Source organism: Apiospora phragmitis, assembly GCF_038363925.1.
Source record: "Apiospora phragmitis strain CBS 135458 chromosome Unknown utg000013l:1.0-2965645.0:1.0-2969333.0, whole genome shotgun sequence".
In the NCBI taxonomy this organism is placed as follows: Eukaryota; Fungi; Ascomycota; class Sordariomycetes; order Amphisphaeriales; family Apiosporaceae; genus Apiospora; species Apiospora phragmitis.
The window spans coordinates 2360156-2374460 of record NW_027117413.1 but is presented as its reverse complement, the minus strand read 5'-3'; the positions used below and the strand labels follow the sequence as shown (position 1 = coordinate 2374460).

At 54.4% G+C, this 14305-nt stretch overlaps 4 protein-coding genes across 4 annotated transcripts; 2 read left to right on the top strand and 2 right to left on the bottom strand.

The window, feature by feature from the left end:
- Nucleotides 1–2337: 2337 nt before the first annotated feature.
- PG994_014466 (uncharacterized protein) lies at nucleotides 2338–3792 on the top strand (the record flags this gene model as incomplete). The annotated part of the gene is made up of 1 exon (XM_066865875.1): nucleotides 2338–3792. The coding sequence occupies one exon, from the start codon at nucleotides 2338–2340 to the stop codon at nucleotides 3790–3792; it is 1455 nt and encodes a 484-aa protein (XP_066709004.1).
- A 1428-nt stretch (nucleotides 3793–5220) lies between these two features.
- Nucleotides 5221–6345, top strand: PG994_014465 (short chain dehydrogenase; the record flags this gene model as incomplete). Its single annotated transcript, XM_066865874.1, has 3 exons — nucleotides 5221–5296; nucleotides 5378–6010; nucleotides 6128–6345. The coding sequence occupies 3 exons, from the start codon at nucleotides 5221–5223 to the stop codon at nucleotides 6343–6345; spliced, it is 927 nt and encodes a 308-aa protein (XP_066709003.1).
- A 4173-nt stretch (nucleotides 6346–10518) lies between these two features.
- Nucleotides 10519–11172, bottom strand: PG994_014464 (uncharacterized protein; the record flags this gene model as incomplete). The annotated part of the gene is given in 2 exon segments (XM_066865873.1): nucleotides 10519–11067; nucleotides 11080–11172. 2 exon segments carry the CDS (start codon nucleotides 11170–11172, stop codon nucleotides 10519–10521), a joined length of 642 nt encoding a protein of 213 aa, XP_066709002.1.
- Nucleotides 11173–12035: 863 nt separating this feature from the next.
- On the bottom strand, nucleotides 12036–14066 carry PG994_014463 (ankyrin 1; the record flags this gene model as incomplete). Its single annotated transcript, XM_066865872.1, has 2 exons — nucleotides 12036–13500; nucleotides 13639–14066. The coding sequence occupies 2 exons, from the start codon at nucleotides 14064–14066 to the stop codon at nucleotides 12036–12038; spliced, it is 1893 nt and encodes a 630-aa protein (XP_066709001.1).
- Between the last annotated feature and the right edge of the window lie 239 nt (nucleotides 14067–14305).

Genomic DNA, 14305 nt, shown 5'->3' with positions numbered 1-14305 from the left:
GTAGTGGGGGGGTGATGACTCGGATCAACTGGAAAGGTAGCTTGCCCTGCTGGTCCATGAAGGGGGAAAACGAAAGACCTAATACGTACTGAGAAAATCCGATACAGCATCCATCGCGGCGGAGGCAAGGACAATGTAGAAAAACCGGTGCCATGCCGCTGGACTGGTGCAATAACCGCCAAAATAGTTGTCGGCACCTCCAAAGAGACAGGAATAAGGAAGGATCCCGATTTGGGTCACTACGGTAGCTATGGTGAAGAACAGTACGGCCCACCACATCATGTTGAACCTATTCAACTCTCTATGTTAGCTGCCCTGAGAAAAACTGGGATAGCAAGTAATAGAATCTGAGATTGGCTTACCATCTGACTTTGGCACCTAGGCGTCGGAAAAACAGCAGGAAGGTAAGCTTTACGATGCCGATTCCGACTATAATCAACACCATACAGACTGCCATGTACATGAAGCCCATGTAGGAGTCGTGCAAGGCATCCGGGCCGAGCTTGAACAAGTCTTCCTTTTGGAGCCTTTGGAGCTGGTACGTATAATGGATGTAGACCTGGACCAGTACGGCTGCGATGCACTGGATGGATAAGGCGACAACCATAAGGTAATCATCGACTAGGAAACTGCGGAAGCAGGCATGCCGGATATACAGCCGAACGGCCAATGCGATGGTGCATATGGCGAAGAAGACCCACGCTAGTGCCTGTACCAGATGTAGAAGGTTAGCTGGGAGCACCCCAATCTCAAGCTAGACGGATTGTCATATAGAATCTGTGATTAGCTATAACTTTGATGAATAGAACTTGCATAGAATGCTGTCTCTGATATGGTTTGTTCCGTTGTCTCCGGGACAGTACCGGATGATGAGCTGCCAGAATCCATCGGCAGCTTGATCACTGTCAAATTGTTCGTTGTGGTATGAAAAAGACAATAGGGTTAGGAGAGAACAGATGTGCTTCTTCTGCATCGTTATAGACCCAAGAGACATGTGCAACCAAGTGCATCGGGCTGTGTCTGCTGCAATTCAGAGTACCTAAGCGATAGGCATAGCCCGCTTTAGATGAATGGGATCCTTGAAGTGATGGTTGAAGTGGTGTACACCAGCTGCAGTGGTCATTGGTTAATACCAATGAACCCCAAACCCATGAAAGTCCTACCAGGCCCGCGCCTATTGCAAATCCTTCCTAGCCTGTCTTCAGGCGGGCTCGACTTGCAAACTTTTGGGGGCGTAAGCCCCCCTCCCTGTCAGCCAGTCCTACCATGACTTGCATGACTACAACGTGGCCGAGTGTTGGCGTTTTGACGTTTCTATTCCTGTCAAGTTAGCCCGGCAGCAACAGACTACGTGGATAGGTCAAACAGGACGGATAGGTGTCTGATCGGCATTCTATGTGTGGCGACGTTACACATACTAAAGCAGTGGTGTTGCCCCCCGAGAGGGATTCGAATAGGCTGCAGAATGATGCAATTGTTCACAGTCCGACACTTCAATACAGCCTAAAGGTTATTCATTGCGCACTGAGTACATGGCTCCACCTAGGTAGCTAAGCGCTGGCTGACTGCAGTAGCTCAGCCCCTGCCCCCCCCACCTGCCCCCATTGACAGATTCGAGTAATCCGTTTACTGATTCTCACCCCCAGCTGTCAGTTTCTTTAAGAGTCCGCTTTGGGTGTGTATTCCGAACTTCATGGGCGCTATAGTCACCCGCGCATATGCAGCGATGCTGTTCTCACGGGATGAACTGAATGATGATAGTTGACGGAGGCGGTGGGGATGCTGAAATGGGCTTATCGATAGGGGATCCGACATTTTCTCGGCTCCAGCGGGAAGAGCAGATCTCCAGATGTCCAGCCACGGGACAAGCGGGATCCAAGGAAGCATGGGGAACATGTTCCGGGCCGATCCGGGGCTACTAGGGCCCTAGTGCGTGATGCATCCGCCTGAGCGCCGACAGCAATCTCGGATGGGGCGGAGTGTGGGACGCGCGAGCACGACCAAGGGTGGCACTAGTTACTCCACGATGACGACCGTCTTCAGGCTTCCTCGGTCAAGCAGCCCAAATGAATTTTTTTACTTCAGTCCCGTGACCATTTCCCTCTTTATCATCGATTTACGCCCCTGAGCGTTGGAATCATTTTCACCCCACAAATGCCCAGCCTTGACCAAGCCCTGTATCCTTTTTCCCGCTCAACCTTGGTTGAGTCAGCTAGGCTTCCAGCGCCGGAGTGGAGACCCCCCCCCCCCGGACCACCTGCAGAAGACCTGGAGCATCGCACCCTTAGGGGGCGTATTCTACCGGATCAGCGACACGCTCGAGTCCATCCTCTTGCCATGGCCGACACCACGACGAAGAAGGGCGGCCTTCGGGCCATGATGGGGCTGCGATCAAGCAAAGAGCCGGGCAGGCGGGGGAAGCTGACCAAGAAGAAGAAGTCGAAGATTGGGTTTGCCAGCCCCGACCCGGACAAGCTGGCGGAACCCTGGCGAAACGACTCAGCCAGCATCTCGAGCCGGCGCAGCAGCATGCACTCGGCCAGCAAACGGCAACCCGCGAGCCCCCAGCATTCTCAAGCGACCAAGGCCCAGCGGGCGCCAACACAACCTCACCGCCTTCTGGACAAAGACACCGGAGAGCGGAAGGATGTGACCGAGATGTTGCACGCTCTAACGTACAACGAGGACCTCGACGCGATCGCGGAGGCGCACCACCACAGGGACTCCCTGGAGTACGACCTGTCCAAACCAGACGGCACGGCGATGCTGGCTTCTCTGTCTCCCGAACTGTGGCTGCACGTGGCCGAGTATCTGTCCGCGCTGGACGTGGCCAGACTCTCCTCCACATGCCGGACCATGGCGGCGCGCTTGGGCTCGTTGCCGTACCGGCTGCTCCGGGACCCGTCGAACCATTCTGACCGTCTCGATTTCCTGCTCGCCATGGACAGAAGGCTGCCCCGACACCTATTCTGCTTCCCATGTGCCCAGTGGCATCTGCGGATACAGCCGGGGTTCGAGAGCCTGAAGCCTCAGAATGTCCTCAACCCCTTATTTGAGTGCCTAAATCGGAAGAACGCCATGCTCCCGCCGCCGCGGATACGCATTACGGAGGGGCGAACGCTACCTTTCACGTTCGTGCAGCTCGCCAAGCGGCACTGGGCCCTGGGGCCCGCGTACGGCATCCCACACCAGTCCCTCGGCCGACGATGGAAAGAGTCGGGTTCCAACTGGACCCACAGCAGTGCGTACCACATCACCAACAAGGGGCACGTCCTAATGCGCGTCACGTCCCAGGTCTTCGTCGCGGGCGGCCTGCCGGACGCCGCGAAGCGCATGCTGCTCTTCAGCCGGGCGGACTACACGCCCTACTTCAGCGTGTGCAGCCACTGGAAGGCCGGCGAGCTGACGTCGGTCCCCAAGTGTGCCCTGGACCACCTACCCGTCGAGGCGGCCAGTGCCAAGCTGGGCCTCCAGACCCGGCTCGGGGTGCCGCCCCGGAGGGCGGCCGGCCTCGTTCCCCCCCTCACCTGCGGCCGCTGCAGGCCCATCCGGCGCTGCTCGCGCTGCCCCACCGAGTACCTGTTCGAGCTCAAGACGGCCGAGGACCGGAGCGTCGCCGCCGCCAACGGGCCCGGGCGCTTCAAGCCGGCCCTCGCGGTCTCGCGCTGGAGCGACCTGGGGGCCCGCGCGGCGCCCGGACGACAGGGAGTGGGCGGCCGTCGCCGGCCAGGACCAGGACGAGTACGACAGCTTCGCCGAGATAGGCCGGCGGTCGATCAACGGCACATTTGAGGGTGCGTTCACGGATACCGTCCCCGGACGGCGGATCGTCTCGACGAACCCTAAGAATAGCAAAACGGACGAGCGGGGAGGGAACTGGTTCTAGCTCAGCGATCATCGAGCAAGGGTCGCTTCTGCGCTTTAATATCTGTTCTTGCCTTGGTGCACGTCGAAAACACCTTAGACCACGGGTGGCCCGGGATTCTCGCTATCAGCAAGGATTGCTGCCAGGCATTGGCCAACAGCTTTGGAATAGGCTGAAGTAACTAGGTGCTATTTGTGGTTAAACGCAATAACCGCAGTTGTTTTGACATCTCGGCGATCTGTACTCTAGGGGCCAGGTCGGCCCGCCAGCTCATCTCAGCGCCCAGCGCCGTGATAGATTTTTGGTTTAATCTTGTAGGAAAAAAAAGGGAGCAGGAAATGTAAGAATCTATCGGGGGGCCTTGGGACCTATCAATCTGCACTCTTTGAGATGGTGGTGGCGACGAACAACGATAGCCTTGAAGAGGAGCGACTCTTGCAGTTCCTGAGATCTATCGTCCCAACGACAGAACTGTGCAGTCGCGGGGATAGCCAAGCTCTTCATGTTGTAGCAAGTACGCAATGACAGCTATTGCACCATCGAGAGCAACAGATGATACATAAAGTGCTATCTAAAGGAAAGTAAGAATACGTACAAAAGAGAGAAGTGTTCTCGTGCTATATATAGACAAAAGGAATAGGTCAATGAGCACGTGACCCGTGCTAGGGTGCTTTTCCTGCAACAACAGCGCTTTTCGCAGCTACTAGCGAGGATTCTGCGCAGTCTGCAGTACTTCCGAAGTTGCTGCGTCTCCATGGGGCCGATTCGCAATTTACGAGAGTCTTGAGGACGGGAAGAAAGGCAATTGGGCCAAAACAACGTTGAAGGTGCGAGATCAGAAGGGTGCCAATGATATCGAAGAATGGCTGGCCCAACGTGGGATAGGTTGGTTGCAGATGATCAGAGACAGCGAAAAGAAGACTTGAAGAGATAGAAGCAAAACAACACACTGGTTGGAAGTCTGGGGACGGTGTTCGTGCGTTTCTAACTCCCCACTGGTGGCCGCCTTCGTAAACCCACCCCTGCAACAAAACTAAAGCCAATGTCGTTTCGAGTTTAGCGGCGGTCGCCGTCGGCCGCCCGCCAACCACGGGCGCTACCCCTGAAAGGGCTGAACCTTGATTCTAATCTCAACGACCGATCGGGATAGTGAGACTTTGCAGCTCATCTTTCTGCTGTCTCGCATGCTGGGTGTGAGGGGGCTCTCGGTAGGACAGAGTAGGGTCATTAGGACGTACGTATATATATCGACTGAACAGGATGCGATGCAACATTGGAATCCTGTCTTCTTCGTCACTGAACCGGCATTCAAATCCAGGTAATTTATTCGCCAGAAGAAAAGGCAAATCGCAAACATGAACACTGCCTTCGACTCAAGCACTATCTTCCGTGTCGACGGCATCGTGGCTGTCGTTACGGGAGGAGGATCAGGTCAGCTGTCTTACTTCCGTCGCTTGTTCCTGGGATACGTTATCAGCTCGTGTGGACAAAATGACTAAAAACAGCTCCTAGGCATCGGGCTTACCATGGCCCGCGCCCTTGCCCTCAACGGCGCCGCCAAAGTCTACATCCTGGGCCGTCGCCTGGAGGTCCTCGAGGCCGCGGCCAAGGAGCATCCGAGCCTGATCCCCTTCCAGTGCGACGTGACGTCCAAGTCCGACCTGCAGGCCGCGGTCGACTTCGTGACAGCTGATGCCGGCTACGTGAACCTGGTCGTGGCCAACTCGGGCAGCATCGGCCCGGCAGCTCGCTTCCATCCGGACCACTCCGTCTCGGAGCTGCGCCAAACACTCTTCACCGATTTCGCCATGGACGAGATGAACGACACGCCGGCGCTCAACGTGACGGGCGCCTTCTTCACCATGACGGCATTCCTCGAGCTGCTCGACGCCGGGAACCGGAACGCGCTCAAGGCTGGTGGATGGGGCAAGCCGCTTGCCGCTAATGGTGGTAGTAGTAATAGCCAAGATGTGTCCGCCATCCAGAGCCAGGTCATCTTCACCACCAGCATCTCGGCCTTCAGCCGCTACTGGTCCTCGTCGCCCCCGTACCTGACCAGCAAGGTCGCCATCATGCAGGTGGCCAAGCATGCCAGCACCCAGTTGGCCAGGTTCGGCATCCGTGTCAACGCCATTGCTCCAGGAGGTAGGATCTTGTTTCAATTCCTTCTGTTTAGCTGTGTAGCTTGGTACCTAGTCGACCACGGACCATAATAGTAGCAGACGCTGTTGCGGAACATTGAAGCTGACTTCTCCTTGACAGTGTACCCCTCGGATCTAGCTTCGGTGCTGATCAACAGCCGCAACCCGGCCGAAGAGTCGATTGAAGATGAACGGTTCATCCCTGCGAGGCGATGGGGCGCAGACGAGGAGATGTGTGGTGCGATCTTATATCTGGCCAGCCGGGCCGGCAGCTACTCCAATGGTCTCATCCTAATAACGGACGGGGGTCGCCTGTCTGTCATGGGCAGTACATACTAGGGAAGGTCGAAGCCATGTACTGCATAAGATACGAGAATTGATGATTTGCATATGTTAAGAAGTTTGAAGATTAAGTCTGGGGCCTCCTTCTCTCTTCCAGAACTTGACCCCCTTTTTTAAATAAAGCCGATATTTTTATATATATTATAATATGACATCCTTTACGGATAGCTGTTGATATTGCCGAGATAATCCGTGTAAATGTACCAGATAGCGCAATGCTGCTGGCAGTGAATGATTGAGATGGAACGAACCGGGGAAAGTGTTAGCCAGTGTAGCCTGGTATCGCCCAGTGGTGTGCACATGCTTGTAATTACTGCTTATGCTGGCCAGAGCCAGCAAAGTCCAATGCAGAATCAGATCCGAGCAACAGGCCACTAAGCCAAATGACCAAGAAAGGCGGACAGCAGCAGGCGAGTTCGAATCAACCACTGAGCGTACCGTTTGAACATCTCCACGGCATGCACGCATGCAGAGAAGAAAAGAGTTTAAAAAAAGAAAAAGAGAAAAAGAAAGGAAAGAAAAAGATAATGCTATAGGCTTTCCACGGAACGGATCCGGTACTCATCTGCGTCACTGAGAGACCACCGTAACACAGACCCTCGTCCTGAGAGCCAGCTCAGATGGGATTCACAGGCGTGGACTTACGACCCCCAGTAACACGCAGGAAGTCCCGGGTGCTGATCCAGGAGAACACTGCGACCAGGTCAACCAACATGTTCCCCCGGGACCTTCCACGGGAAATTTCTCTGTTTTTAGCCCTTATAACTAGAGCTTGTTTGGGTGGGGCTGCTCAAATTGGCTGCAAGCTGCAGGCAAGCTCCCCGAGGTTCTGCCTTTTGGCTGGGCCCTGGCACACCTACACGTACATATCACGATCAAACCCAATAATCAACAATCGCAATCACTGCAGGTAGGTAGCTCTTAGAATGAAACCCACACAACTGACCACTGAGCTAAGTGAACACATCAAACGGGACAGCAGGTCACTACAGACGGGGTTCGAACCCCATCCAGAGCAGATATTTTCAAACATCTGCATACCGTAGAAAATGTACCAAGACAGCAATAAAAAAAATTAAAAAATTAACAGCTACAGTCTCTCCCTTGCCATGAAGGCGCGGTACTTGGCTGCGTCACTGAGCCCCACCTAAGGCCGAAGCCGGATTTACAGACTCAGTGGCACGTACGAGAAGTCCTGGGCCCGGGGAGCCGGTCAAAGTGGTCACCCAGTAGTGCTGCAACAGTGTTCCGGGCCGGGCCTAGCTAGGCAAGGAATTCTTCTGTAATTAGAACTTATGTAGGTGTATGCATGGAGCTCACCTTTTCCTTCCCAACGAATTGATGCAGCAGACCACCTGCAACCCCTCTTTGGCTGACCATGCACTTACACGGTACTATGATACTGAACATCCAAGGAATTAGATCACTTGAGAACACCCATGGCATCTTATGGGCTGCTACTGTAGGCTATTATTTTTATTTGTAGATAAGAGTCTTTCTATGTGAACCCAATCGTGCAACGATGAGTATGCGTTGGCCTAGGAGGATCTGTATGCCTTGCCTTCCGCCATTACGCAGGCTTACCTGCTCATCGTGACTGAAGATGTGAAGGCTTCCAATTTTAGTATGTACAAGGTATGTAGGTGGTAGCTGAGTAGCCCAGCGTGGCAATCCCATGCGGGGGAGCTCAGGTACGCGTAGGAGCTCAGGTACGCGTGGGTAGGTGCAGCCGCAGCTGGGTGCCTGGGCAACCCAACAATTGACCACCTACCTCCTTAGGTGTTCTAATTCCTATCAGACCTGCACAACTAACCACTGAGCCAAACCGCCACAAAAGTCCTCTGGAGCTCCACGGTTCGAATCCCCCCTGGGCGCCGAGGTTTTGTGATGCAGGAGTGCGGTTGCAGCTGGGGTACCTTTCCAACCCACCAGTTGACCACTCAGGAGTTATAATACATACCAGACCTGCACAAGTGACCACTGAGCCAAACAGCCACCAACAACCAGAGGGAGGAAGACCCATGGTTCGAATCCCCTCTGGAACATTGCGTCTGGGATTCAGGAAAGAAAGACACTCAACCGCCACAGTCTTTCCCGACAACTCACCATGGGCCACCAGTACTCAACTACGCCAACACCACCCACAGCGTAATTGTCCAAGGGCATATTCACAACTCGGCGTTACAGTAGCAGATGGCACGCGTGAGGAACCCAAACTAGGAGGGCTTACAGACAAGGGAAGAAACTAGACTGCGGCCGGCTGTCAGTACCACCAACACCTCCGTACACTGCCAACGCCCCTGACACTGTCATCGCCGCCAGCAGCTTACATTTCTGCACCACGAAACTACCGTGGCATGGGCGAAGAGAAGCAGCGCCGACACCCTGAACAGTGTTCCGGCGTTGTACGCGCACTACTGACATGTTGGTGTTACTGAAAGCCACCAATAGGTGTATCGTGACGTTGGCAGTGGTGCGGCACTGGCAGGTTTGAGGCTGTAGTGCAAGACGCTGCGCAACCAGCACAACCCATAATCAATTTGCGTTCCATATATAATAATAATAATAATGGGCTACACTACGTACTCTAAGAAAGAAAGAGGGTGAATGAACTGAGAAAAAAAGAAAGAAAAAAATTAGCAGCTACAGGGTTTGATTTGATCTCGTGAGATCAAGGTAATAATCTGCTACCCCACGGCGCCCACGACCTAGAGGGTTGGCACAATCTCGCCGACGAGGGACCAGTACTCGGCCACGGATGTGGCGGAGCATGGTAGTCAGTCGGTCGGTCATGTCCCAGCCGACTTGTGGTCGTACGGCACCGTAGCGGTAACGCTGAGAAGTCTCATCAACACTCCCGGTACAAGGCCCTTGTAAACAAGGGAGTCACCAGAGCCCCGCACTCTTCGTGAGGAAGTGTGCGAGCGGCAGCAGAAACCCAGGTCGTCAGGAGTGCCTTCAACGAAGAATTCCTTTGTTCTTGGCCGCTATAAGGACTACCCGCCGCACACCCGAAGTTCAGCCTGGGGGGGGGGGGAGTGTGTATTCTGCCGGGCGCACGTGCCCCTGGCGAAGCGCGCTAATCGTGTAACCGTGCACGCGCGCGCTACCTGGGCGCCTAGTCGCCTGGTTGACCACCTGAACAGGCCCAGGCATCTCAGTGCTTAGCGGTGGCGTCGCGCGCCGCATTCGTGATGCAACAACGCGTGAAGGGGGCTGGCTTCCTGTGAAGTCACTCGAAAACATTCACTGGCTTTTAGCTGGATCTAATATGGAACAAAGATACCAATAAAGTCTATGAAGGTCTTGCACTTATACAGTTCTCATTGTATTGGTTGGCCCCGAAAACAGTTCACTTGTGCCTTGTCCCTTGTTCGTCATCGCCCTTATTGATAGCTCACCAGGGTTCGGACCCATGGGAACACAGACATTCCCTTTCTAACCATGTAATTCAATATCGCTGTAACTACTCTTTGTGAGACTGGCTACATATTCGTGTAATTGATGGCCTTCACTCCAGCTAAGTCAAATTCCTTTGTCAGCGTACTTGGCAGGCCTAGCCAAGAGCAAGCACTCAATAACATCATAAAGCAAGTGTTAGAATTTGAGCTGAAGTAATTAACTCCTTGTCAGCAACTATGGAACTACGTTTGGAACAAGGCTCCCCATTTCGTGCTGTGGACTGGCCAGTGACTTCTTCGATGGTCGTCGGATGACGGATAGTTATCCACTCCTTATTCGCATTATACCAACAAATTTTCATGATCCAACGCAGCCACCTAGCAGTCATATAGTGTCCAGTTCGATGAGCAAGCGGTCAGCTCTGATGAGGAAGTTCCCGAGTGGTGGCACGAATTCACCACAGCTGCCGTGTAAGCGGGCATCACCACCCGTACGAAACTCAGATCAGCTCCCGGCCGGCTTCTGTGCGCACAACAGTTCTTCTTTGTCTCTTTCTACGGCCTCCCGCCTACTGCTATGTCCACGCTGGAGATGAACCCCAGCTGCTGGATGCGCATGAATTCGTACACCAGGATCAGCCGGTTGACGACGGCGCTGTGCGATGAACCGAACCAGGACCGTGGTCGCGTCTGCGATGCTGTTGAACAACAGGCTGGCGAAGACCATGGTGCCGAACGCGAGGTGGACCGACGTTGCGGTATACAGCAGTCAGGTAACGGCCTGGAACCACACTTCCCGCCCCCCCACGATATCCAACTGGACGTTATGGCGACTATCGCGGTAGTGGTAGACAAACTCCTTTGTCAGCCACCTCGTCATCATAATCATCTTCTTGCCGATGGTCGTTGTTGGATATGCGGGCCGGATATCATAGCGAATATAGAGAGCGGAAGCGCCCACGACATGGATCAGCAGCGCGAGAAAGGCCCAAAGCATCGGGAGGAAGGTGGTCCCGACAGCAAAGGCGCTGACGCCCTGGTACCCGAGCTGGTAGGTCAGAGGGGCCACATTCCCCAACGACGCCAGGGCGATCGGGTACACGGCATAGTGCAGGGTGCCGTGCCACAGATTGTGTTTCCGCATCGCCTCTCTGTTGCCGGTGGTGACCGGCCTGTTTTGGCCATTCCAGCCCACGCTCTGAGGCGTGTAGTCGCTCGCCCTCTTCGGGATGACGGTGGGCGACCCCAGAGCAAGGACGGCGGCCAAGAGCGGCCGGCGCAGCGAAATCGCCCCTATTTCGATGGTGGTGGCGCCGAGCTGCTAGATGACGACGGGGATCAGGCCCAGGATGACGCTGGAGACGGCCATCTCGGCCTTGCGAAACTCGGGAAAGTGCCGCAAGAGGGCAGTCGATCGCGCCATAGGCGCTCTGCCCCTGCTGGTAGTTCTGCATTTCAGAAGGGGATCACGGGATAAAATATGGGTGGGTCCGGTTTTTCGGAGGTCTTCATCGATAACTAGAGACTTGGAGCGTTATTTATAACCTCAGTACTTACTGGCAAGGAAAGAGGAGACTGCCCAGCGAGGGTACTGACATTCGTGAGGATATTCATCAGCCTGGCCTGTGGCAAGTGAGATGGACTTATTGCCTGATCTTGAGACATGGCAGCTTTCGTGTTCCTGCACCTGTCGCACCGTACCACTGTACCCGTCACACAATAAGCCTGACTCTCCGTAGTAGTCTCTTGGGTCTGGAAAAGGAAGGAAAATCACCCTCTCGTGCGAATCGAGACAATGACTGTGGCACTGATACAAACAAGGTCCTTGGGATCCCCTGTCTCCTGGATTCTCCGACGACGCCGCCTGTGGACTGAAGACAGGGGTCTGACTGTTCAACCCGTACTCACAGTGAAATCATGATTCCTTCTCGATATGCCGTCTTCAGCTAGCAGAACGAGAACACTTTGCCAATTCTTTGCCAGTATAATGAAGGGTTGACTGCCGATAACGGGAGACGTTCCTTTGGAGTTGCTGGCCTAGGCAGGTGAATCCCGCCCGACACGAAGTCCGATTTTGCACTTTGGTGTGATCTCATCGTCCCAGAAACGTTAGAAGCTCTTCTATGTTCAACTAAATCTAGACTTACGAAGGAAGACTTCAGGGTTACCACGTGTCTTGAAAGTTTATATTATATGAAATTTGAAACATGCTATGCTTTCAAGATCAAGTTGTGTCCTATAGCTGACCAATGTCATAGTCGAGTGAATCCGCTATAGTCTCTCATCTTATGTAACGGGCGCAAGTAATGCTACCACATCATGGTGCCTATTCTCCCTGGCAAGCGCTTCCGCCGTCCCTGCGCTTCCAGCCTGGGCCGACTTGTCAGCCCCCATCGAAAGTAGCCATCGCACGACTTCTGTCCTGCCCCTTTCTGCGGCGTAGTGAAGTGGTCGCCGCCCATCTGCCCCCTCCTCGTTGATTTCCGCACCCAGCGCCAGCAGGTATATGGCACAATCCACGTACCCAAGGCATACGGACTGCAGAAAAGCCGACATGTTATCGCCAGAGCTCCGGTGTGCCCAGTTCGCCCCGTTTCGGCACAGGAGGTGCACCATGGGGAGATTGCCGGCTTTCGCGGCCTGGATCAGCGCCGTGGCGTTGTTGTAGTGTTTGTATGCTGTATTGAGACTGGCTCCGTTCTCCACCAAGAGCTTGGCAGCTTCGACTTGGTTCGCTGCCACCGCTGTCATAAGCGGAGTGACCTGCTTGGAGGACTGGATATCCACTGATGCCTTGCACTTTAGCAGACGGTCCATAGCTTTGGTGTCGCCGATGCTTGCCGCGTGGTGTAACAGGGAGATGCCCCCGAACATCTGGCCAAGGCGGTAGTCCGGGTCCGCACCTTGATCCAAAAGCTTCCGAGCAGAGCCGTACTTCTTTTGAACAAACGCTGCCCAGAGTGCAGTAGGTAGCCGCGTTTGAGCCGGCAAAGATGTATTAGGGTTGGCACGGCATTCCAACAACTTCTGCACGGAGATGTGATGGCCGTGGTAAGCGGTGAGTAGCAGCGGCGTCGCGCAAGGAAGTGCGTGACCTGCGCTTAAGAATAGATCCAATGACCGAGCCTTCCTAGCCAGACTCTCCAGTTCTGTTGACTTCCCTGCTTCCGCAAGGATGTGCAACGAAGTAAGGCCGCTCCCCCACATATCCAGTGTTGGATCGGCTCCGTGCTTCAGGAGCTCTTCGAGCACCTTGCTGTCCAGACCGAGGCTCTTTCCGTTCTTCACCGGCTGAACTGCCATGTGCAAAGGGGTCTTTCCTTGGTCATCGCGAGCGTTCACGTCCGCACCAGCAGCCAGGAGCCTCTGAACCGGTTTCAGAAGGTTGCCCCATGCAGCATAGTGCAGTGGTGTCTTGTGCGTTCGCGTTCGCGTGCGAGATCTTGCACCAGCGGCAAGAAGGGCCAGAGAGGTTTCGACTTGGTGGTTGTCGAGCGCGGCGATCAAGGGGGTTGCATTGTTGACGTTGGCCTCATCTACCGATACATGGTGCTCCAGCAAGACTTGGAGAGCTCTTAGACTCCCCTTGCGTGCCACTAAATGGAGAGGCCGGTCCCGCCGGTCGTTGAGGATGCATTCGCTCGATGCACCAGCTTCGAGAAGATCCGCGAGTGCGGATGCATCATCCGCTTCGAGCACCGCCAAGAGATTCTGTTCGAGCTCCTTAGGTGTTTTGGTAGGGTACTGTACCCTCTTCTTTGGAGCTGTTAGAACGTCAGGTCCATCTTTGCCCACGCTTTTCGGCTTTGATTCCGCGATTTCGTCGAGCTTGACACTATTCCTCTGTCAGCGTCTTCTCCCGCTTCAGTGAACGATGCGGCTTACTCACCCATTGATGATGGCAACCACGACTCCAATCCTTGCCTCCTGCCCTTTCATCTCATCTAGCAAAGGCTCAAAGGTTGATTCCTTCCGCACGAAGAACTTTGCTCGATCACGCACAGAACCTCCCGCCCTTTTCGATACCTTGTCGAGTTCCTTCCGAGTCTCTTTGACTGTTGCTTTCAGGTTACCCAGTGCGTGGTCAACCAATGGTTGGATATCCTCCAGCGCTGCCGGCTTGTACTCGCCCAAGGTACCCAATTTGCCCTGCATCGTGTTTCTAAGGACCTTGAGCATTTGCCCAACGACCTCACATTCGGCTACAATCTTCTGGACATCTTTCGGGGCATCTTTGAAGTCATCCCACATCCTTTTCACCTTCCATGCTGATTCAAAGAGGCCTATAACCGTGGTGATGGAGGCTATCACCTCCATGCTTGATCGGGATTACCACCCACTGACGGCACAGGCCTGCGCAGTGCGGTGTGGCGTAAAAGAACGAGAATATACCAAGGAGTCGTGATGAAGCCAGATCGCCGTCGATTTCCAAAGTGTTGCAGGAAGTACAAGGAAAGCTCCATCTTGTCATCGCTGTCGGGGTAGATGTCGGTCATGTCAGCTGGGCGGCGATTGTGGAATAACACAGCCACGACTAGGTATCTGCTGAAGATGCA